This window comes from Ammospiza nelsoni, chromosome 3 (assembly GCF_027579445.1).
Source record: "Ammospiza nelsoni isolate bAmmNel1 chromosome 3, bAmmNel1.pri, whole genome shotgun sequence".
Taxonomy (NCBI): Eukaryota; Metazoa; Chordata; class Aves; order Passeriformes; family Passerellidae; genus Ammospiza; species Ammospiza nelsoni.
The window spans coordinates 15,276,133-15,298,484 of record NC_080635.1 but is presented as its reverse complement, the minus strand read 5'-3'; the positions used below and the strand labels follow the sequence as shown (position 1 = coordinate 15,298,484).

Sequence of the window (22,352 nt, the reverse complement as noted above, 5' to 3'; positions counted from 1 at the left end):
TAAAAGGCTGCACCATTAAGGAGAGCGCAGCTGAAATCCATCTCTTTTGGAGTTTTTAATCCTACCTTTGACGGACTGGAGGCTGCCAGTGCTCAGTACAAGTGCCTGTGATTCTCACCTCACCCCTCTGTACCTGACCCCCATCGAGTGCCTAACCCTGAGATGATCATGTCTGATGGAATGGTCTCTGCTGCAGTGTGTGTGTGCCTGTGGTGCCCTCAGCCAGGCATGCTGACCTGGTAGCATAACACGTGTCATTCATTGTCAGTCAAAATAAAGCTCTAAAATCACAGTTGTTTTTAAAGACCAACTTCTTTAATGATATATACCAGTGTTATACTAAGCTTATAAAATAAAGTTGTCTGCATGTAAATACAAGAGAAACATTAAGAAATCAATAGTGATCAGGACAGGGATTTCAATTCCTGTACAAATTTAGAAACTCAAGAGAAGATAAATTAACATACATGGCTGTGACAATATGAACATAGGTGTAGTCAACGTGATCCATTTATTGAAAAAAGAGGGCAGATCAAGATATTGACAGGAGATCCAGTCTTAAATGGGATGTGAAAAAGCAAACACCACACGTGGCTACTGAGGCATTTTTCTCAAGTATTGGATTCTTTGGGCAAGTTTGGAACACGGATGATTCCCACTCTCACGATACGGAAATGGAGGTATTGACAGCCTTACCCCAGTACCTCGATGTACAACTGGGATAGGACATCCCACTTGTAGTTTGGGGGGGTTGAAGAGGGCTACAGCTTGTGAGCACATGAAATACAGGGTTTTAAGAGCCTGTTTAGCAGTAGTGAAACTTTTGGTTTTCAACTGTGCCTTCCTAAAATGTCACAGGAGTTGCCAACCATGTTGTCCCACCTGTATTGCTTCACAGCTTTATTTCTGCAGTTACAAGCAATTCAAAACTACTGAATGGTCGAGGGCGAGCCTCTGAACTTCTTATCAAAGAGGATCTGTCCATCTTCCCGCAAGACAAACAGTATTGCACTTCAAGGTTGTATTAACTGAGTTACAGAATCTCTTTAAGGACTGAAGCATTACTTATGCACATCCATGGCGCTTATGTGGCTGCTTAAAGATAAGCAAGAGAAATTAATTTTAAATTAATACTGCAGGGTACTGTGAAGATGACAAAGCATAGGCCCTCTGTGTACTTAGATTTCTAATGCTTAAAAGGTTCTTCCACGACAAGGCTGGTTGGGCACAGCAGCCCCAGCCCCGACCGTGCCCTCTCCTGGACTCAGTGGTCCAGGATCCGCAGGTTGCCAGATACGATTTTGTTCTCTAGTAGAGCTCCAGCTGGGATGTCAATCCTGTCACCATGGTTTGCAATGATGATGACTGTTCCCTAGGGAGACAGAAGAGGAAACAAGTTCAGAAACCTGTTACCTGTTGACGTGGAAGGGGGGCATAGGTTGTCTGGAGGAGCAATCAAGTGTCAGCTGTACCACAGTCAGAGCCTGAATGCATTTAGTTGTATTGTTTCTGCATGCACATTTGGGGGTCTTTTTTCCCCAGAACAAAGGTTTTAAGCATTACTGGAACCTCTTAATTACCGTGCTAGAGCCTATTGGCCTACAAGCTGAACTGGTAACTTAGTTGAAGACATGGTTGCTTTAAGGGCTCTTGTCTTGTCTGCTCGCTTTGAAGTGGAAAAATGTTTCCCCCACCCCGGGTGTGTTCCAGGAAGGCTCCTATTCCAGCTGAACAGCAAATGTGGGGACAGAGGGACAGCTCAGAGCCCATAGCCTGAGCCTGTGCCAGGTGATGCAGCACCACCTTCCACCTCTGGCAGCTGCCAAACTGCCCTAGAGAACTGCAGGTGCTGCCAGGACTATCAAGATCCTAAGGAAGAATTTGAGAGAAACAAACTTGCTCAGCTCCAACATTTACTAATAAATCGAGAACCCCAAAGCACTGCAAAAGCCTGAAAAGGGGCAGTAAGGCCAGCCTGGGAAGGGAGTTGGGACTGAGCCAAAGGGCAGAGGTGGCAGCAGTGTTTGAACAGAGATGTGATGTCTGTGGTGCTTTCAAGGTTCATAAATAAACCTCCTCTCAGCCTGGGCCTGCATGGAGCAGCAGCTCTGGCAGTAACATCCTGCACCCCGTCACAAGGGTCACTGTCCAGCCATGGCCTCTTCCATCTTTGGGCCTGTTACCCAATTCCCAGGAGTGCTCCTATGGACTGTGTGTACAGGCACTGCCTCAGAATCAATTGCCAAGGAGCAGAGATCAGTCAGGTTTATTGCAGCAGCAACCCCACTGCACACTCACCTTTAGTGAAACATTCTTCCCAAATGTAACATCACCTGAAACCGTGAGATGATCCAGCTCCAGCATATCTGGAATACTTTCAAACCTCCGCAGGTAATCTTGAACCTTTTGGAAAGAGAAAATAAATAAACAGTAATAAAGTCATCTCTGGATTAAGACAAGCATGGGAGAAGCCTCTTGAGTACTCTTCAGGAACCTTCCCATAACCTACATCTGCATCAATATAAAAGTTGCTACTTTGTAATTGTGATTTCTTTTAGAAACAAGCATGAGAACAGTGGAACACAGAATGCACATGGAGCACCCAGCATGCACAGCCAGTATCTGAATTCTCACAGTCTTCACAAAGGGCAAAAAAGGGAAGGCCCAGGTGGGCAGAGGTAGATAAAGCAAACCTCACTTTTCACTCAGTTATTGCTATGAGCTGTGTCTTTATTCAGAGCTGAGCACCAGGTGTTCACCTTTGTGAAGGAGCTTCCCAGTTTGACAAGAGGCACTGTTGGGAATTCGCGCTTCTCGCTCATGGTTAGAGACCCCGCGTTAAGGCTGTACAAATTGGACATCACGAGCAAGAGATCCGAGGTGGTCTTCACAGGCAGGAAACGACTACGAGGGACGTTTATCCCCAGAGAGTTCTCAAAACTCTTGATAGCAGCACCAACTGCGGTCTCCAGCTGGATAACGTTCAAGCCTCCATCCAGAGTCTGGAAGAGAAAACTCAAGTGAACACATGGAGCAGGTCCTGGCACTCAGAGCTGCAGCCCAACGCCCCCAGCCTGGCTCTGTGAGGCAGCAGTGCCTGTTACCCACCCAGAAACTAAAAGTTTGTTTGGGTCAGTGTTCTCTAAACCCTTGCCAGCTGATTACCTTTGGGTTAACAATGATCTCCATGTCAATGGCGTTCTTCTCTTGCAGCCTTTTAATTGCAGACAGAGCTATCCACAAATTGTTGGTGTTGAATATTTTGAACTTCGACACAGACTTGAATTCATCCACGTGTGCTTTAGGGACCTGAGCTATCTCCACCAGCCTCAGCTTGTTCTCGTACTGCGTCAGCGTGCCACCCTGCAAGGGGCAAGTGAGAGGGTTTAAGTCCTGTTCATCAGAAGCCAGAGAAATCTTCCCCTCAGCACAGGCACTGCTCTGTTGGCATTTGATGTTGAACCCCAGAGAAAACACACATCTTGTTTTTAGTAACCAGCTACCAGGTTACTAATTATAGAGCATGTTTAAAGTACAGTCAGGACTGCCCAACAATCATATTTCAGCACTCCAAAATCGTTCCTTCCTTTAACGAATGGTTGTTGAGAATATTTTGCAAATGCTGCTGTTGTCAAAAGTCACCCTCAGCAGTACTTTGTCAGATGATGGAGCAAAAGGTAAATTAAATCTAAGTATTCTTACAGTGCATTGCTGTGCTTTTATAGGGTTAAGTCAGAACTTCCCAAGTGAATACAGAGAAAATCCAAATCCTCATTCTCACATACAAAAGAAGAGAGGCAGAGCACAGTAGCAGGACAAATTACTGCAGGCTACAAGTATTTGATACATGCCATAAACCTCTGAGAAATGCCACTCCTGGACTTGGTACAAAGTCAGGGGCTAGGGCAGGAGCAGGTGGGCAGCTGTGCCACACAGAGCTGTGCAATGCAGGGTTGGAAGTGGCTCAGGCAGTTTTCTGTGAGACACAACTGCTGCATCCCAGCCCTCAATGCTGTTTTCAAGCTTCTGCCCCCAGTGTATGTGACAGTTTGGAGAAGGTGCAGAGGTTGTGACCTGCACCCTGCACATCCCTCGTGCTTCCAGGCCAGCCCAGGCTGTCCTCATCTGCTGCTGCCCAGAGCACAGATCAAATCTGTTCCATGAATTACAACTTCCTAAACTTGCTGATTTTGTGCATCTCAAATTAGATCTGAGCTGATGTGTTAAATGGTGCCTAAAATAGCTATGAGGAGACTGGGTGCATGCCTGAATGCATGGATTCAGAGGAGGCTGGAGATGGCCACCAACACACTCAGACTCTCACCCATCTCCCTTTACCTTCACATCCGCCCGGGTTTTGTTTGTGACTTCCATGACAAATTCACAGCGTTTTCCATTGGGTGGGTTCATGAGGTGGTTAAGAATGTAAAGGTCCACAGTGGCACCCAAATTATCTATATTGGACACAAAAATATATTCCTTCCCCTCTGCAATGAGGTTGTCCAGCAGCCCAGAGTTGTAGAAGCTGGCGTAGATGTCTCCGTGGCCTGGAGGGTACCAGCACTCCGTGTTCTCGCCTGAGTAAGAGACATCCTTGGCTATTGGCAGCAGAGTTTCCTTGTTAATTCTGGGGTACCTGTGAGGACAATGGGTCTTGTTACATCCTCACCAGCATCAGAATAGCATCAAATAAAAATATTACAGTTAAGGTGCAGCTCCCTGGGCTTCTGGAGGTGTGCTTTTCCTGAGTATTCTGAACTGAAAGACCCTCCTACATTCTGAGCTGTCACTGAGAAGCTACAGAATGCAATCTACTCAAGGATGTAAAAGCACAGTTCTCAGGCCACACTGCACACCAGCTTTCCTCTGACAGGCAGGCCCAGAGCATAACAAACACCCCTCTGACCCCAACAGCTACCTGGACTAGAGTTTGTTCTCCATAAGGAGAACAATTCCAGAGCCCAAGGATACTAACAGCAAATTCAGGAACCAAGGGGCCAGCAGCCAGTACACCACTAATTGTACATTTCTTGGAAACTGGGGCCCACACACCCCCTCTCCCCAATTTTAATACATTGCCCTTGACTCTGCCCAACCCCTGATGTTTCAGTCTCAGCACAAGGCCCAAAAGAGACTGAACACAGGTACAGAAGACACCTCAAACTCAAATCCACCCCATCTGGACTATGGAGAAACAAACTGTTTTCTTCTACCCCAAGTGGAGAAGTCTTTTGATACCTGCTTTGATTAAAAGTATATATCTTCACACGGCTGTGACTGTATTTCTGCAGGATTTTCTTTGTGTCATCGTCTGTGTTGAAGGAATTCATGAGAACCAGAGGAACATCGGTGTTGTAGGATTTGTTTAAATGCTGAGATGGGAAATAAATGGTAAAGTCAGCATGTATTATTAGCTTTAACTCCTGATACCTGAGATTTTGGGAGAATGAAATTAGGTGAAACAGACTGGAAATAATGAATGCACGAGGAAAAAAAAGAGATGCACTTATGCTACAAAAAGAATAATCAATCAGGTAAAGGAAAATAAATCCTTGTTAGTTGTAAAGATAAGACCCACACTAATTAATGTATCTTTAATTAGTGAATCTTTGTTTTTAAACCTGCATTGAGGTCTAAAATTTGAAACCACAAAACCACAAAATGATCACTTTAATTGTTGACTACAAAAGGCACGTTTTCCATCGAATCATTGCAGTCTGTCAAGGTGACATTTCCACACTGTCTCTGCACAGGAAGCGCTTCCGCATTTTCTTAGCAGACAGAGATGGACAATTGTATCAAGAACACATTATAAATCAAATGTCACCATGTTAATTATTTGGGAATCTATAGCATGGAGCTGAAATACATAAGAGCATTTCCATGTGCACAACAAAGGCAAAAAAAAAAAATCAGAGATCACAGCAGTTTCACTGAAAATAGAAGGGGCAGGTGGAAAAGAGAAAGACCCTTGAGTGAATTTTAAGCCTTGTGTATCAGCTCACCCTCCTGTGCTGGAGCATCTGGGGTCATTACACTTTGGTGGAGTCAGAGACTTCCACAGTGATGCTTTGGAGAAAGGGCTGCATGCGCTGGATGCAAATTTGAGTTTGTCATAGAACCATCTAACACACATGGGAGAGCCACTCCAAACAACATCACACTGAGGCAAAAACTGTTGGCACTCCAGAAACCAGGGAGCAGGCACACCCCACCTCCTACTCTAATAACTGTCTGTCTTCCTTATCTGCTCTAAAAGGAATATTCAGCATTAAAAACATAAGCCAAAACATCCTCTCCCAACACCAGCAGCTGTTATTTTCTTCTGCTCTTCTTTCTTCAGAGGAAAATGCCAACAATCTCTTCCAGTGCAAGAGTTTAAATGCATGAAGGAACTTGGAGCTGCTGTGAAAAGCTTTGTTCTAATGCACATAAAAAAATCCCTTTTTGAAAAGACAAACTTGCAGCTGGAGGAGTCTGGAACAAGCCCAGGAGTTATCCAGGCCAGACAAGCTCTGCAGTGTGACTGCTTGTGCTTCTGATCCCCCTGTCCAGGCTGCTGTGCACAGCCTGGGTCACACTTGTGCTAACACATTGAAGGGCACAGAGTTCAGTCGCTGACTGCACCGTCCCTCTCTGCTTCACCCAGCACCAGACCTCGTCTCCCTTCTCCTCTTTCTTTTGGCAAGCCCCCACTGGATCCCCCTTAACAAGCCATGCAGGAGCAGCTCAGTGTGTGCTGGCTGCTGCAGCGTTACCTCGATCTGCTGCACTGTCAGGTCCAGGAAGGTGTTCTCGTTCCGCACCCCAATGAGGCTCTTGGGGCCTTTGCAGCCCATGCTTGTGCCCAAGCCACCATTGAGCTTCACCACCACCAGCTTGTTCAAGACAGAAGCAATGTTATCAGGCAGGCCTCTGGCCTTGATCTTCTCATAGGGCTGGATCTGGGAAAACAAAAGAACAAAAAAAAAAAACCAAACAAAAAAAAAAAAAAAACCAAACCCAGCAGTCAGATATTTGGAAAGAAATTGATTTCTCTAAAAACTTTCAAAACTTACAATCTGGTGATAAAACCCACATTTATTCACATGCCTTATGACACTAAAGAACATCTGCAAAGTGAGTCTACAGTAACTGTTTTGTTATGATACAAATAACCTGGTTTGTTACTATAATGACCTCTTTTTCTCAAGAGGTTCTAAAGACTTTGTGACACCAGGCAGCATTCGCTTCATTCAGGTGAGAAGTCAGGCCAGTTACACCACTTGTCACAACCCTGTTCCTGCCCTGCAGAAGGGCAGGGGGTTTCCTTGGGGACCATCTAACTCACTGCCCCACGGGATGGCCCCTCTCCCCCTCCAGTCAGGCCACAATTTAAGAACCAGGCCCTACATGCAAGGCATGTAACTTTCCTTCCCTGAGCAGCTTAAACTCATAGATTATTTTTTTCCCCCTCTGAGGTTGTCAAAGGCAACATTCTTGGGAAAATGGGAAAATGTTGGTTCTTTAACTCAGTCTACACTGATTCTTATCCCAGCCACTACTCTGATACAATTCATTTCTCCTGACAGCATGATACAGAGTGGAAGAGAGTTCCCAGTTCTTATTCTGCTCTTTTCAGAATGTGTTCATCCAGCTCGTAACAGACCTTACAGGAAGTCTTCTACCTCATTGACAGCTGTTTCCTACAGGTTTAAGAACAGTCTGGGCTACATTTGGGGCTCATGATGGAGAGCAAAATCAGGCTCATAAGAACAGTGTGTCTCACATTAGGTACTGTTGCCCCTTTACTAAAAGCACCTAAGTCAAAGAAATAATGGTAACAATTCCACAGTAAGAATCATGCCAAAACTGTTAGACCAGAATCAATACAATTATCTTTTAGCCTGCCCTTTTAGGGATTTTCTTTTGAAGAAAAGCCTCGGTATTCCAGCGCTGTAGCATTCTAACTGCTAGAACATTATTTTAATTCTGATAAGGGGTGTGTAAGATCCACAGCTGGTTTCCAAGACCAAGTACATATAGAGTAGTTTTCAGAGCTGTGTTTGCTTTGGGCAAGGGCTGGGGTTCAAATGGAAATTCACGCTGCCCTGGAACAAGAGTCATGTTTCTCACTGGGATACGTGGGCGTAGAGAGGACACCTTGAGCAATTCCAGCGTTCTGGGACACCCCAGGCAGCAGATCAGAGCAGATCCCCCACAGGAGGGAAATTCTGCCCATGGGATCTGGAAAGCCTAAAGGATGCACTGCAAGAGAAGATAACTCCACATGGAGGTGTCATGGCTGGGACAGAAACAGCACCACAATCACTGTCATTTCATGAGGACACAGGCAGAAGCTTCCTGCAAACCGCCAAGAACTTCTCAGGAACAGAAGCACACAGAAAGTGGACTCTTGCTGTGCTTTTCTTTTGAAGAAAAGCCCTGGTGTTCCAGTGCTGTAGCATTCTAGCTGATAGACCATTATTTTAATTATGAGATTATGCTCAGGCTGAAGCACCCTGAAAAACTGCTCTTCTCATTAACAAGGAGATGATAAATCCTGGGTTTAATGTCTTGGAGGTGCCTCAGGAAGCTCAATGAACATGCTGCTACCAGCAGGACATAGAGACTTACACTCAGATTTACTGCTTCCCATCCCCTCCAAGGTCAGGAACACCCTGCATTGGACTTGTACATGGATTAAAAACATCTCATCTCGAGCTTTAGCTGGGTGGGATGTGACTCACATCCATGATGTTCTGACACTGTCTGAACATCCAAAAAAATTATCTCAACTTTCAAGTCTCACTATGTTCTTCTTGCATCACTCACAAAAAGCAGAAAGTCTGACACACAGTTCAGGGCCAGACTGCCTCAAAAATCATTTGCTTTTGCTAAAGTGCCAACTACGTTTTGATGCTTTCACTATCATGCCTGAAACCAGCTTTTGCAGGATGTTCAGAGTAGAATTCCTGAAGAAGGTAACAGTTCCATCAAGGACTCGGTTCACTGGATGTTTCACCAGTTACAACACAAAATTTATGACTCAGCCTCACTAAATGTTTCAGTTTCTTCTGGCACAGGCATTGGAAACATCAACTTGGCAATAAAGCCCTGGATCTTGAAGGGTCTTTAATTCAGAGAATAACAAATGTCAAAAAGTCAAGTTCCAGCAGGAACGTTGCAGCACCAGGACTGCTGGATGCCAGAGCTATCAATCCAGCAGTTCCAGCCATGTGCAGGCACTGATATGCACAAATACCTCATCACCTACAAGCCTATACACAACTGGAGAAGTGCTCCACAGCAATAAAAATCAATTCTTGCTCTAAGGGTTTGGAACTGTGTCCTTGACAAGTAAGTGCTGATGGGGAAATCTTCAGGAAGAGCCAGGGGCAGGAATGCCATGTCTTACAGATGCATGGCTGCAGTGTCACTTGCTTGAGACAGCCTGGCAGCCCTGGTTTGGGGCTGCTCTAAGATGACACATGCAGCTTCTTTTGTTTTTCAGCCAATGCCACAGAAGCGATTTCTTGGAACAGCCTGGATGAGGCAATGTTGGGAGTTTGACTAACAGATTCCAGCAGCCTACTCCTACTGCAAGGAGGCTTGCAAGAGTTTGTCAGAGACAGACAGAATGAGCATCAGGGCTGTCACTGTGGGCAGACCGGAAAGGAGGACGCCCCTATTAGTTAATGTGTACTTACAGCTTGAGGAAACATTTACTCAGCACCCAGGGACAGTTCTGGAAACAGCACCACATTAAGAGGTCTTTGCCCTCATGAGACCCCACCTGCAGTGCTGCACCCAGATATGGAGTCCTCAGCACAGGAAATCTGTGGACCTGTTAGAGCAGTGCAGAGGAGAGCCACAAAGGTGATCAGAGAGAGAGAGAGAAGAGCCCTCCTGTGAGATCAGGGTGGGGAGAGCTGGGGGTGGTCAGCCTGGGGAAGAGGAGCCTTTGGGAGGCCTTACAGCACCTAGAGGGGGCTTACAGAGGAAGAGAGACTCCTTACACAGGCTGATATGGACAGGAGAAGGGGAATAGTTTCCAACGACAAGGGTTGAGATTTATATCAGATCTTAGGAAGAAGTTCTTTAGTCTGAGGGTGGTAAAGCAGAGGAACAGCTCAGCCAGACAAGCTGTGGCTGCCCCATCTCCAGAGGTGTCCAAGGCCAAGTTCAATAGGGCTTGGAGCAGTCTGGTCTAGTGGAAGATGTCCCTGTGCAGGGAAGGGGGGTGGAACAAGACAATTTTTAAGATCCCTTCCAAACCATTCCACAATTCTATGAATCCTTAAAACTTGTTTCCAAAGTTCAAGATTAGGAAGATATTTAGCTTTTGAGTAAGGGCATAGCATTCATTCTTTTCCTTCATGATATAGCTCACTGAGGTGACAACCTGAGCTGCAGACAAGAATCCAACCTCTGGGGAAGAAAAAACAAAGGCTCTAATAGACAAGCTCCTTTCACACTCACATTGCTTCAGATGCTCTCTTTACATCCCAGATGAGGTTCTGCATTGCTGTTCTGAGGTTAACTTGATCACTGCAGTTCTCTCAGAGGCCTCCCAGCAGGACTTTGCTATTGCTTCCAATTCAAACAAACAGATGACTGTAATCTACATCGAGGGGATTAAGTTACACTTGCCATGTCCACATTCTTTACCTCCTCTCCCTGTTAACTGGCACTCTCAGTGAACTTTCTTCTCTGGAGACTGTAACAGTAATGGGTGCTAACTATGCGAGCTATCACTGTAAGCCTTTGGACATATGAAAGCAAAGCATCTGGAAGGAAAAAACAAGTCAGAGGTTTACTAATATAGTGTGAAATGGGTTCAATCTTCTGTTACTGTCATCAGTATAAGCTGTTACACTGAAAACATGGAGGTCAGGGGTGGAATCTCCCATTGCAGAGAAAAACAGGAATACTACAAAGCAATAATTTCTGTTTCAATTTACTGACAGGAGACTTTACTTGTCTTCAGGAAGAAGCAGAAGCTACATTCAGAGAACAAATACAATAGGTAACACACTAGATGGCCTATAGAAGTCTTATCAGAAATTCTGCTTCTGCACAGCACTCACAGCACTGTCCCTTGGCACTGGGCAAAAGCCTGGAACACTCTTCCCCACCCAAAGGACAAAGCCATATATCCAATAAACTATTCATGTGTGGCAGCAGCTCTCTGGCCACAGAGAGCAGGCACAGACTTCCCTAGGCATTGTCCTGGGGAGGGCTGTGAGATCAGAGCAAAGAATGAGAAACAATTCTTATCTCCACTTGCTGCACCTGTTGCTGTGCACATGTGAAATGTGTTGTGGAGATTGTCCACCAAAGGGGGATTTCTTAATTGGACACTGGATGGTGTTTGGATTGATTGACCAATGAGGTCAAAGCTGTATGGGACTGTCTGTAAAGGTTAGGAGCTTCTTACTACTTACAGTAGAAGATAGAACAATGAAACAATTGATCAGCCTTCTGCAATCATGGAGTCAATGCTAATTGTTACCCCTTTGGGGAGTCACACAACATTCATGAACTTTTTTAAGCTGCAAAATAAATTAAAAAGCAACAAACCCACACTTTGGCAGATGATTTGTGTGCCTGTTTACAGATACACATGTATGTCTGTGTGTTTATACACACAGAGGCACATAGATACCTCAACATATGTCTTTTGCTCTACTAGGGATCAGCTGAAGATTAGACTTGCCAGAATTCCCAGCAGCAAAGCAAGTCTCCAAAACAATCACAGGCAAATAAATACACACTGCAAAGAATTTGGTGCTTTCTAGGCCATGATCCTTGCAGTGTGAAATTGTCCAAGCAGCCAAGCATCCCACCACCTCATAAAACAAGGTCATCCCTACAGGCAATTATAAATCACTTGCAATTATAAAGGACTTGCAAGATTACCAGCAAACACTTCTTCCATACACCAATCCCTGTGCTGTTGTAACAAGAGCAGGAGCAGAATATGCTCTGAGGTTTTATGCAAAAAGGAAACTCAATTGGAACTGAAGCACTCTAAATATGTGTTCACAGATGGATACCTGTCCCAAAGAACTCAGTACTGCAGCCCTTCAGAAGTTATCCCTCTTTAGCCCTCCTAAAAGCTCACACTGCTCTTACCCATACTAGCTAGACCAGTAATTCTGAAATTCTGGTCTTTATGAAATCAACTTTTATTTAATAATTCCATATTGCATACTCCTCAGTAAAGAACAATTTGGGAGAAGGTCCCTTGGAATGTGTCTTATGAGGAACCCTCTTCATTTTCCACAGCATGTCCCTAACATGACTGATGCATTAAAAAGGAGGGAGTGGATACAGCAGGGAGAGATAGAAATCATAAGGTCAGCAAAAAGGAGAAAGGAAAAAAACAAAGACATTTATCTTGCTCTCAGTTTTCATAAGCACTCAAACCCAGGTCCTGTCAGATCAGGAAGTCCAAGCATCCCTAGAGAAAGGGGTATTTACTATGAAGTGAAGAAGGCATGGAAGGAAGTTTGTTAGCAGATATTCTGCCCCAGCTCTCTTCTGTGGCACTTACCAACAAGCATGGTTATTTGATTTAGAGTTCATGCTAGGAAGCAAAATTTCACTTCCTGTCATGCACGCATGTCATCAGACCAGAAGTCACCTGATTTTGCAGGTCACTGATTTTGCAGAATTCTTACCTTTCACTCTCTCATCAAAAGCTATTTTGCTACCTAGCACAGGGACCCATTTGAGAATGAGCAGTACAGGCCATAAGGAAACAAGAGAGATACTCTTTCTAATTCTGCCATTCTCTACTCAGCCCTCTGTGACCTGAAGTTAGTTCTTTTTCAGCAGCTTGCCATGCCTGGGAATACCCCATACCTGGGAATATGCCCCCAGTCTATTTCAGAGCCTTGCCACAACCTCCAGTTTGACATCTGCTCCAGATGTCCTACCTGGGTACTTTCAGACCTTTACAGAACCTGTAAGTTTTTTCACTGAAGGTGTGCAAAACTTGAAAAATAGACAGCAGCTCTTCCTCTCCACAAAGCACCCATTCACTCACATCAAACTTCTGTAATTTAATCCCCTCTCTTGGCACAGGGAACAGTTTATTCCTTTGATTGTCCTAACTACCTTCTTACATATTTAAAAGACCTATCATCACCCCAGAGTCTCAAGCCCCTCTACATGGAAAGAAATCCCCTTTTCTTCAGCCTTCCTTGTAAGTCATCTTATCTAGAACTCCAATTTCCCACCCTGGCCTCTTCATTAAGGGCAGGCTTCTCTCTCCAAAGCAACACTTCATTCACTGTTACAGTACAGAAAAGAGAGACATCACATGTTTTTGAAGTTAAAAGAAAACACTCAACCTTGGAAAAACCCTAGACTTGCTCTAAAACAGCATCATTCTTCAACGCTTTACAGAGCAGCCCTGCATCTGTTCTGGAAGTGACTGGACAGCCTGCCTTTCACGGGGAACAGAGCCTCGATTGAGGCACACAGAGAGCCTCAGAGAAACCACAGGCCTGGGAGCACACAGAGCTCCTGCAATATGCCAAGATCTCTAGGCTGGGAAAAGCAAGAATCCGCAGCACAACTACACCATTCGTTACACAAGAGTCAAAGGACAGCCTAAGGCCACTGATGAATCAGTAAAATGAGGTTAGGTTTAATAGGAAGTATTTATTTCAGTACTAAACAGTGCTGAAAAAATACACAGTGCTTTTTCAGCAGCAGCTCAAATTATAGGTTATAAGTTACAACAACATAGACAACATTAGAAAATCAGGCTCCAAAACCCCCTACAGTCAACTCCTTGTTCCAGATCCCTCACTTTTGCTGAGCTTCTGCAGGTTACAGAAGTTGCTAAATGAGCTCTATTACCCAGCCCACTTGCCATATGTCCCTTTCAAATTATTAAACATAAAAGATTGCTGGAAACAGTCTCATCTGAGATGTGCAACCCTCTTCTACAGGCAGGAGGGAAATGGGAACAACAAAGGTCCTCCCTACTTCCCCTCTAACACAGGTTTCCTCCAGAGAAGGCACCAAATGGTGAGGTGGCATCTGTCCCATTTTGCTCCCCTGCTCCCAGAACAGCTAACAAAATAATACCAAAGAACTTGACACATACGGTAAGCAGAACCTGATATTCAGGAAAACATACAGCATATGTCAACAAATAATTATTTCTCAGTTAGAACCCAAAGTGTTGTCCTACATGGTTTTATAGAACCACAGCAGACAGACCCATTCAATGGTGAATACATCATTTGCCTTAAGTAGCAATTATCAGTTTTATTTTCCTTACACACCGTCACTTAATCACAACTTACAGAATCTTCTGGAGGTCTCTGAATCTTCCCCCAGTCCACAGATGGTCCCTTTTCTTGTAGAAATCTATGAAATAGCTTCTTAAATCCTTCCAGGTCCTTTTTAGTGTGCTACAAAGAAGACATGCATTAGTTAATGCTGGCATTCAATGCACACCTACTCAATCACAGAAGCATTTCTACAAATTGATGTACAATCTATTCACGAGAGTAATTTCATGAGCACTCAAGTAGACGTGCTAAACTTGAGGTAAAATTCCAGAAGTTACCAAAAGCTCATTTTCACTAAAACTCAGAGTACAAAACCAGCTTGGATACACAACAAGTCTTTTGTCATTACAATTTGGCCCAACATTTAAGGTAACAGGTTTACCCTCCCTTTCTGTAATCCATTGAAGATTACACAGAACCTTTAATAACTAAAGATGATTAAACTCTTAATAACTCTGTCACCCAGTCTAGAGGGAACCGAAAGTCTCCTACTGACATTGTATCCTGGCTAGTCTTCCACACAGGATCAGAGCACATCCTAAAAATAAGGACCTGGAAATCTGTGATTTATCTCCTTTCTGAGATTTGCCTCAGTGTCCTGCATCCCATTTCTCATGCTCTGAGCAGCACCCACTCCATGCTCCTTACCTCTATCTCATTTGAGTGTGCGGTCGCAAGGATCTTATCAAGTTCTACTTTCATTGAATACTCCAGCTCCTGCCGAATGACTTCCTGAAACTGTGAGGAGCCAGCTTGAGACATTGCTTGGCTGAAATCTTGAATAAAAACAAAAGAAAATTATTAAAAAAAACCAACCCCAAACTAACTTATTTAGACTACAAACAGCCTTCAATTTTCTTTAAAAAGATTGATAAACTCATAAAATTCAGTCGTGTTTTATCACTGTGCTAGCATTCCAGGAATCTAAAGTTTTTGTTCCTAGTTACTTGGGGAACAGATCTTAAACTGGGCCAAAGAATAATGACCCTTCTTTCAAAACTCAAAAGTACCCCAAAGGACCAATGGTCCATCTCCAGAAGTATCCAAAAATCTGCAGCACTGCACTTTTTCACTAGAGAAGTCATATCCTACCACATCAACACACTTTATCAAGTAGAAGTGCGAAAAATAAGAATTTTCTTACTGAAAAGTTATGTAGAAGGTATCCCTCTGCTCCACAAGCAAATATAAACATAAGCTTTAATTATTTACACAGTGCACTTTCACAGGATCTTCTGTTTGTTCCAGTAAACATTCCCTTACTTTGTCATGAGTATTTTCACACTACAGCATGCATTTCAGTTTCTAAGCAACCTAGAAAATTGGGCTGTCTATCACTTCAGCATTTGTTTTGTTTTTCAGAGTGATAAACTCCACAAACATGAAAAAGACTAAATACACAAATATGCTTTAAAGTCCACCCTGCAGAAAGAACCGGCAGAGAACACGACTATTTTCCAGCAGAAAGCATTGGAAGTGAGTGTATTCTCAAAAGACATTCTGAGTATGTTCTCTAAAGACCTCAGTTAATTTAATTTCTGCCAAATCCCTTGAGTGATCACTTCCCTGTAACACAGAGAGTGATGCATTGCCAAATATAGCTGGATTTTAGAAATACCCTGAATAGTAGTGCAAAAAAGGGACAGGAGGGAACTTCACAAGCAAACAGAGCAACACTGACAGAAAACATTGTTAGAAGAGGAACCTGCATTTAAAGTCTACTTATTGAGAACATGCATTAAAAGGCTCTTCTATTGAAAATGTCTAAGAAAACCAGAAATGGTTCATTTTAATGCAATTTTGATTTTATTTTATTTTTCTAAGCAAAGTATTGCACAGCCTCAGCCTCAGTGGCAGTATCTAATCCTTGCTTTGAAGCCCACAGAAGCCATTTTCCTGACTGCACTGTTTTGCAGGTAGGGGAGGGAGAGAAAAAAAAGACAGACAAGTGCTGCAGTGCACATAGTATGTGTGGTGCAACACGGGAAAACGCCAGCTCAAGATGAACAGTACACTGAACAATAGGTCCTTTTTTAAAATCCAATGCTTCATTTAGTAGTAAAAGCAGGTAAGAGTTGAAAGCCTGTTAGGCGTATCTTTCCGGGTCAAATGTGTGAAAACACAGGCAGCTCTCCACCAGGAAGCACTTTTTCCTACAGAAAAACAAGGAGGTCTGTACCAGCTCCATGCTTAGCACCAAACTGCTACAAGGACTCGCTGCATTTCCTCCCTTCGGGGTGATGCACACGGAAACAATTGCCAGGAGAAGCTTTCACATGTTTCCAATCCTCCCTGCAACATGTTACAATACACCACTTCTGCTACAACAACAACAACAACAGTGGCCATGTCCCGTTTCTGGCCGGCCTGTAACACATCTGAACCGCCCAGAGTGATGCCACACATCTCGTAAGGAACTCTGCAAATTCCGAGTCTCAGCAGAGACCTTCAGTCGTGCTCTGGAGCACACTGGGGCTGAGGGAGGCACAGCCAGCCTCCCTGGGCTGCCATGGAATAGGAAAAGATTGTTCTGCTCACATTAGCCAAAAGACTTATGTCTACCAGAAAAAAGCACTTGGAGACAAAGCAACATCACAAACAAATAGAGATAAAAAGGCATCATAAAAGTAAATATATGTCAATGTCCTGGTTTAGGGGTCTTTTTTTTTTTTTCTGGAATATTCTATATTCTTCACAAAGAGAATGAGCAAATGCTAAACACGTTTGATCACCAGCACCCTCACAGGAAAGCAAAGCAGACCTGTTGCTTTTCCCAATACCAGGCACCAGGCACGCTGAGCAGCAGCTGGATGGGACAGCTCTTACTGAACCCCAGCCTGCCAAAGCTGCCACTGCCATACCCTTCATCAGCAGCGAGGGATATTCAGGCTTTGCATTTAACATTTATCAACTTCTGCGACCCCTCAGCCTCATCCAGAGCCAGGGCATCAGCACACAGCTGCTCAGGCAGAGCATTCCTAATGCTGTTAGTCCAATTATTATTATTGCAGGGAAAGAGAGAGGAAGGATATGGCTGGAGTCCATAAAAACACGTGCTTGCCTGGTGCAAGAAAAGCATCTAATCTGCATAGGTAAGAATGTGAATTCTGTAACTAAGAGAAGTGACAGCTCTTCTACTCTTAAGGTGCCACTGTGAGGCAAAGGCTTTGAGCATTTATCTTGGAAATAACCACCAGGACTTGGGCTGCCCTCTGTAAATGCTCCCCAAAGCAGTATTGGGGCATGATACGAGTGAACGTGGCTCTCGTTGTTCCTGCTGCCCCTCAGAGCTTTTGGGAAGGAGCTGGCATTCACACATCCCAGCCTACAGCTGGCAAAAGACAACTGCAGTCCTTTAACACAAACTGCAGCTGAATTTCACAGCCTGGGTGAAGGCTGATTTCCCTTCCCACCCAGCAGCAACAAGGAAGTTGAAAGGCCAGTGCAACTGCATATCTGAAAGCAATTCTTCCCTGCGGGTAACTAAAATTTCCTAAGGCCATAATGAAAAGTAGTTACTGTGCCTCTAACAATCAGATGGAGGCTGGGGTGCTGGATAACTGCAGGAAGAGATTTCCAAGGATACACGTGGCCATAAAATCCCAAATAATGTTAAAAGAAATGCCTCTTCCAAACTGTTTCGCAATCAATGCCTCATATTTCAGCCTAAGCCCACTTTTATGAAACCAGTGTTCTTGAACACTCATCAGACGTACAAAAAGGGTGGGATAAAGTAGTGGAAGACTCTTGGGGGACCTGCCCACACAGGAAATGAGCACAGACCAGAAGAGCATGACTAAATAGCTGAGACTTCGGAGAACACTGGGCTTTGCAAAAACAGCCACACAGGATAGCTCACATTAATGCCTTTGGTAGAAAGTGTTCCCCCAAGCAGCAGAGAGAGGACGGCACTTCAGTCAAGTTCATGGTGGTGTTTGATGCATGGAGAATATCACTCCAACCCTCCAGCCCCCACCCACTGTTATTTCTAGCAGGCTTTTGTGCTTTGCTCTCTGGCCCCTGCCCTCACAACACGAGCTACAGCACACAGAAGAGTACTGGCAGGTTTATGATGCCTAATTTTATAACTGACGTGTAAAAAAACAAATCATGGTATATCAGAGCAAGCTAATAGAAAGGAGGACTTTGTACACTACCAGAAATAACACAAGAGGCAGATCTCTTGTTCTCCTGAACAAGAACAGAACAGTGGTCACATCTTACTGAGGGGCTTGCACATATTTCCTTTCTGCTGTCCTTCCTCTTATTCCACATTAAAGGCAGAGAAAAATGTTAAGATTGATTAATTTTGTTCATTAATCCACACAGAAGAGAACTTCACTGCCTTGGTACTACAAGGAGGCAGCACAGGAGGGAGTTGTGGGACAAGTCAAGCAAGAACCTCTCTCATGAAAAAGTAGGGAATCTCTTGGGCTGAGGGTTATGAGTTGTGATTACTTTTACAGCCCAAGTAAGTATACAGAAAGACCTACAGCAGAAAATTATTTAGGTCTCCATGGAGCCACAGTAATCCATAAAAACCAAAAAGGGTGGCCCGTAAGTTACAACACTCAGCTAAACTTTAAATGCTCTACCCTTGAACTCGGTGCTCAGGGTACAGAGTGAATGCCTTAACTTCCAACGATTCCGCTTAAAGTTCAAGGCAATTTTTATCTCTGGCAGGGATAAAAGTCTGTCTCTTTAAATACCCACACTATAATGTGCAATGCTAACAAACACTACTTTGAGTTTTAGAACTGAACATACCCACTCAGACTCTACAAACATTTTCCTACTACCAGAGGCAAAATTTGCCAACACATGCAGGACTGAAGCATACGTGAAGTGAAACCTTTATGCCCTGACTCTTCTTGACAGATGAGCACATTTGCCTGAGCTAACTCAGAAATTTGCAACCTGGGAAGCTGCTCTGCCAGCTGCACACACCAAGAATTTAGGTGTTACAGTCAGACACAGCTGAATTTCCCAGTTTAGCAGATGATCCACACGCTAAAAATATCATTTGACATGACAACATGTTTTAGTACTATTGGCCTGACCAAAGAGTATCTAAACAGTGGATGGTTTAGGTTTTTTTTTTTTTAAGGCTTCCAGTATTGTCAAATCTCTGGTAATATTTTAAAAACCAATTACGATCATTACATAGGTTTCTACAGCTTTCTGTTCCAGAAATAACAGCACTTCTCTGCAAGATGGCCACCTTCAGCAGTAGTCTGAGATAAGCCAATTCTATTTTAAAAGAACATTTAGCAATATATTTTCCTAATCAACTTCACAAGGGCTTATCTTGGTAACTTTCAGAGTGGCCGGTTGAGCAACGTGCCGGCAGCACTTTCCTCCTGCAGCTGCCTGCTTTCTGCCCAGGTGTCACAGGGCATTTCCAGACAGGTGATGCCTCCACACAGCCAGCATTGCCCAGCCCCGGACACCCACTCTGGGACGGACACTGATTTCCCAGAGCCTGCCAAGGCCCTCAGTTGCCTGCAACACCCAAGTCTGTATAGCAAACGACCTGCTCGTGTTCCTTCTGCAGGCAGCATGCCATTTGTTGATTGGCCTGCGTGGATTTATATTAAGGAACCCTATAGGCACGTATTTCATTACAAAAAAAAAAGCACACCCGCACCACGAGGAATATAGGAAAACAGGGGAAGAAAACTGCAACGGCAATGCACCAAAGTAATTTTTCTTCCCAAAATGACCTCTTGCGGGCTGGTTCCCTGTTTCACAGGGAATCCGAAACTCAGACCACGTACACACAAACACTCACACATGCGGAGAGGAGTAAAGGAGAGCGCCGGAGCCTACCGGGATAAAAAAACGCCAAAAACACACTCAATCCTCAGGGAAAAAAAAAAAAAAAAAAAAAAAGGAAACGAAAGAAAAAAGAGAAAAAAATGCAAAGACGTTCAGCCTCGGCATGCATCCTCCCACAACTTTGCCAGACAGCTCAGCGGACAGGGGCGATTTGTGCTGGCGAGGTCCCGCAGGATCCCCCAGCCCCTGGCCGCGCACAGCCCCGGGCGCAGCCCCGCCGCCCGGTCCCGCCGTGCGCCCGCACAGCCGAACCGAGCCGAGCCGGGCCGGGTCACGGATCACGGGCAGGGCTCCGGGGCAGCCCGAGCACATCGCAGCGCGGCGGCTGCCGCCGAGGCAGCGGGAGCGCCGACCCAAAACACAGCGCAGCCCCGCGTACGCACGGCGGAGGGGCCGGGAAAAACACGGCGCGTCAGCTTACCTTTCAGGAGAGCCGACATTTTCGCGCTTTAATAAATAAACAAGCACTTGGGTCAACGCGGAGCGCCTCGCTCGGGGGTTCCGCCCCGCGAAGGGCCGGAGCGCGGCTGCCGCCCCTGCGGAGGCTGCGGCGGGAGAGGCGGCGACCCCGGCCTCGCTGGGAGCTCCCTCCCTGCCGCCCGCCCGCCGCGCTGCCCCTCCGCCGAGCAGTCCCTCCCGGGCCGGCGGGCGGGCGGCGAACCTCGAGCAATTTAAATTTCATCAATGGAAGAGGCGGACCCGCCGCGCCCCGGGTTTCGCCACCCCCGACCCTCCCCTCCCCTCCCCTCCCCGCCGGGCCGGGCCGCCCACCTCCCCGGGGAGCTCCCGCGCGGCTCCTCCCCGCTCCGGGACGCGATGGGACGGGACAGGCCGGGCCAGGCCGGGCCGGCGCGGCCGCCCCGCGCTCCGCCCGCCCCGCGCGGCCGCCAGGCCGGGGGCGGCCCCGCCCCGCCCCACCGCCGCCCCGGGCCGGGCCGCGCCGCGGGGCCCCTTCCCCCGCCCGGGCCGGGCGGTGCCGGCGGCGGCCGCGCCGAACCCACCTCGTCCTGCGGCACCGCGGGTGGGGGGCGGGGACCCGCCTGCCGCGCGCGCCCCCGCCCACCCCTCCCCCCGCGGCGGGGGCGGGGCCGGCGCCCATCCCGGCGGGCCCCTCGCGCGCCGCCGTCGCCGCCGCCGGAAGTGGGCGGGGCCCGGGAACCGCCCCCCGGCCCGGAGCGGCGGCCGCGGGAAGCGGGGCGGGAGCGGCGGCCGGGGGGACGTGGGGCCAGCGGAGCGGCCGGGGCACGGCCCCGCTGGAACGGGGGCTCGGGGACGGCCTCCTCGCCCCACCGCGCCTGGCAGGCGGCTGTAGCCCGGCGGGACTCGGCCGCCTCTTCTCCTCGTGCCGCTGTCCGCCTGCGAGAGGGCATGGCCTCGAGCCGCGCCACAGGAGGCTCAGGCTGGCCAGCAAGAGGAGTTTCTGCACAGACTGGGTGGTTCGACATTGGAATGCGCTGCCCGGGGAGGCGGTGCAGTCACCGTCCCTGGAGGTGGCACTCGGTGCCGCGGTCTGACTGACCCAGTGCGCGGTCATAGGTTGGACTCGGTGATCCAGAGGTCTTTCCCAACCTGACTGATTCTATGATTCTGTTAAGTATTCCTGATTTGGGGAGTGTACGTGAGTTAAAGCATCTCCACCCATCGCTTTCCACCCCGGGTTCATGGCCACATTCGGGTCTGGGGAGGTGCCGGGGCCCTGGGAAGCATGCAGGTGCCAGAGGCCAAGCCTCAGCTCGGCTGTGATTCCTCTCTTTGTCAGCTATTTTCCCTATTTTTTCCTGCAGACACTTCCCGGCAGTGCTGGGGCTTCCCTGTCCACTGTGGTGACGCCAATTGTGGTACATACCACAGTGACCCTGCCTGCCGTAAATACCCCCCAGCTCCCTGCAGGTAAATCACCACCCTAGTTTTTACTTTCTCTTTTGTTTTTAAATCAGCTCTATATGGCCTTGCAACACATGCTTGTATATAAATCCCGTGTAATGCATCACTGAATCCCTACACCCGCACAGAGTGAAACTGCAGGCCAGTCAAACAGTCCGTGCCCCGTTGCCATGAGGAGAGGGCTGTGGGAATTGGCAGGGTGCTGCTGAATTCCATTCTCAAGAGATGGATGGGTGCAGCCTTGCCTGAGATGGGCAGGGCGGTTTTCATCTTCATCCCTCCTGGCTGAAGCTCCCTGTAAGTTCTCTGGGATAAACCAGGTAACCACTGGGATGA

The 22,352-nt window shown here is 46.6% G+C and overlaps 1 protein-coding gene across 3 annotated transcripts; it reads right to left on the bottom strand.

Annotated features, from left to right (window-relative positions):
• Nucleotides 1–293: 293 nt before the first annotated feature.
• On the bottom strand, nucleotides 294–21,212 carry UGP2 (UDP-glucose pyrophosphorylase 2). 3 transcript variants are annotated; one of them, XM_059467283.1, is made up of 10 exons: nucleotides 21,134–21,212; nucleotides 14,943–15,070; nucleotides 14,307–14,414; nucleotides 6,759–6,944; nucleotides 5,239–5,372; nucleotides 4,339–4,636; nucleotides 3,166–3,363; nucleotides 2,760–3,002; nucleotides 2,299–2,403; nucleotides 294–1,372 (listed from the first exon to the last, which is right to left on the bottom strand). In XM_059467283.1, the coding sequence occupies exons 2-10, from the start codon at nucleotides 15,054–15,056 to the stop codon at nucleotides 1,265–1,267; spliced, it is 1,494 nt and encodes a 497-aa protein (XP_059323266.1). In that variant the 5' UTR covers nucleotides 15,057–15,070; nucleotides 21,134–21,212; the 3' UTR covers nucleotides 294–1,264. The 3 variants fall into 3 exon arrangements, with proteins under 3 accessions (XP_059323266.1, XP_059323267.1, XP_059323264.1); XM_059467284.1 differs by lacking the exon at nucleotides 21,134–21,212 and adding an exon at nucleotides 20,904–20,974; XM_059467281.1 differs by lacking the exon at nucleotides 21,134–21,212 and adding an exon at nucleotides 20,554–20,804.
• Between the last annotated feature and the right edge of the window lie 1,140 nt (nucleotides 21,213–22,352).

Coding starts and splice junctions, on each gene's coding strand:
- UGP2 (XM_059467281.1), bottom strand. Junction 4,637..5,238: donor TATACTTTTAATCAAAGCAG/GTATCAAAAGAC, acceptor TTGTCCTCACAG/GTACCCCAGAATTAACAAGG. Junction 3,364..4,338: donor AAACCCGGGCGGATGTGAAG/GTAAAGGGAGAT, acceptor TGCCCCTTGCAG/GGTGGCACGCTGACGCAGTA.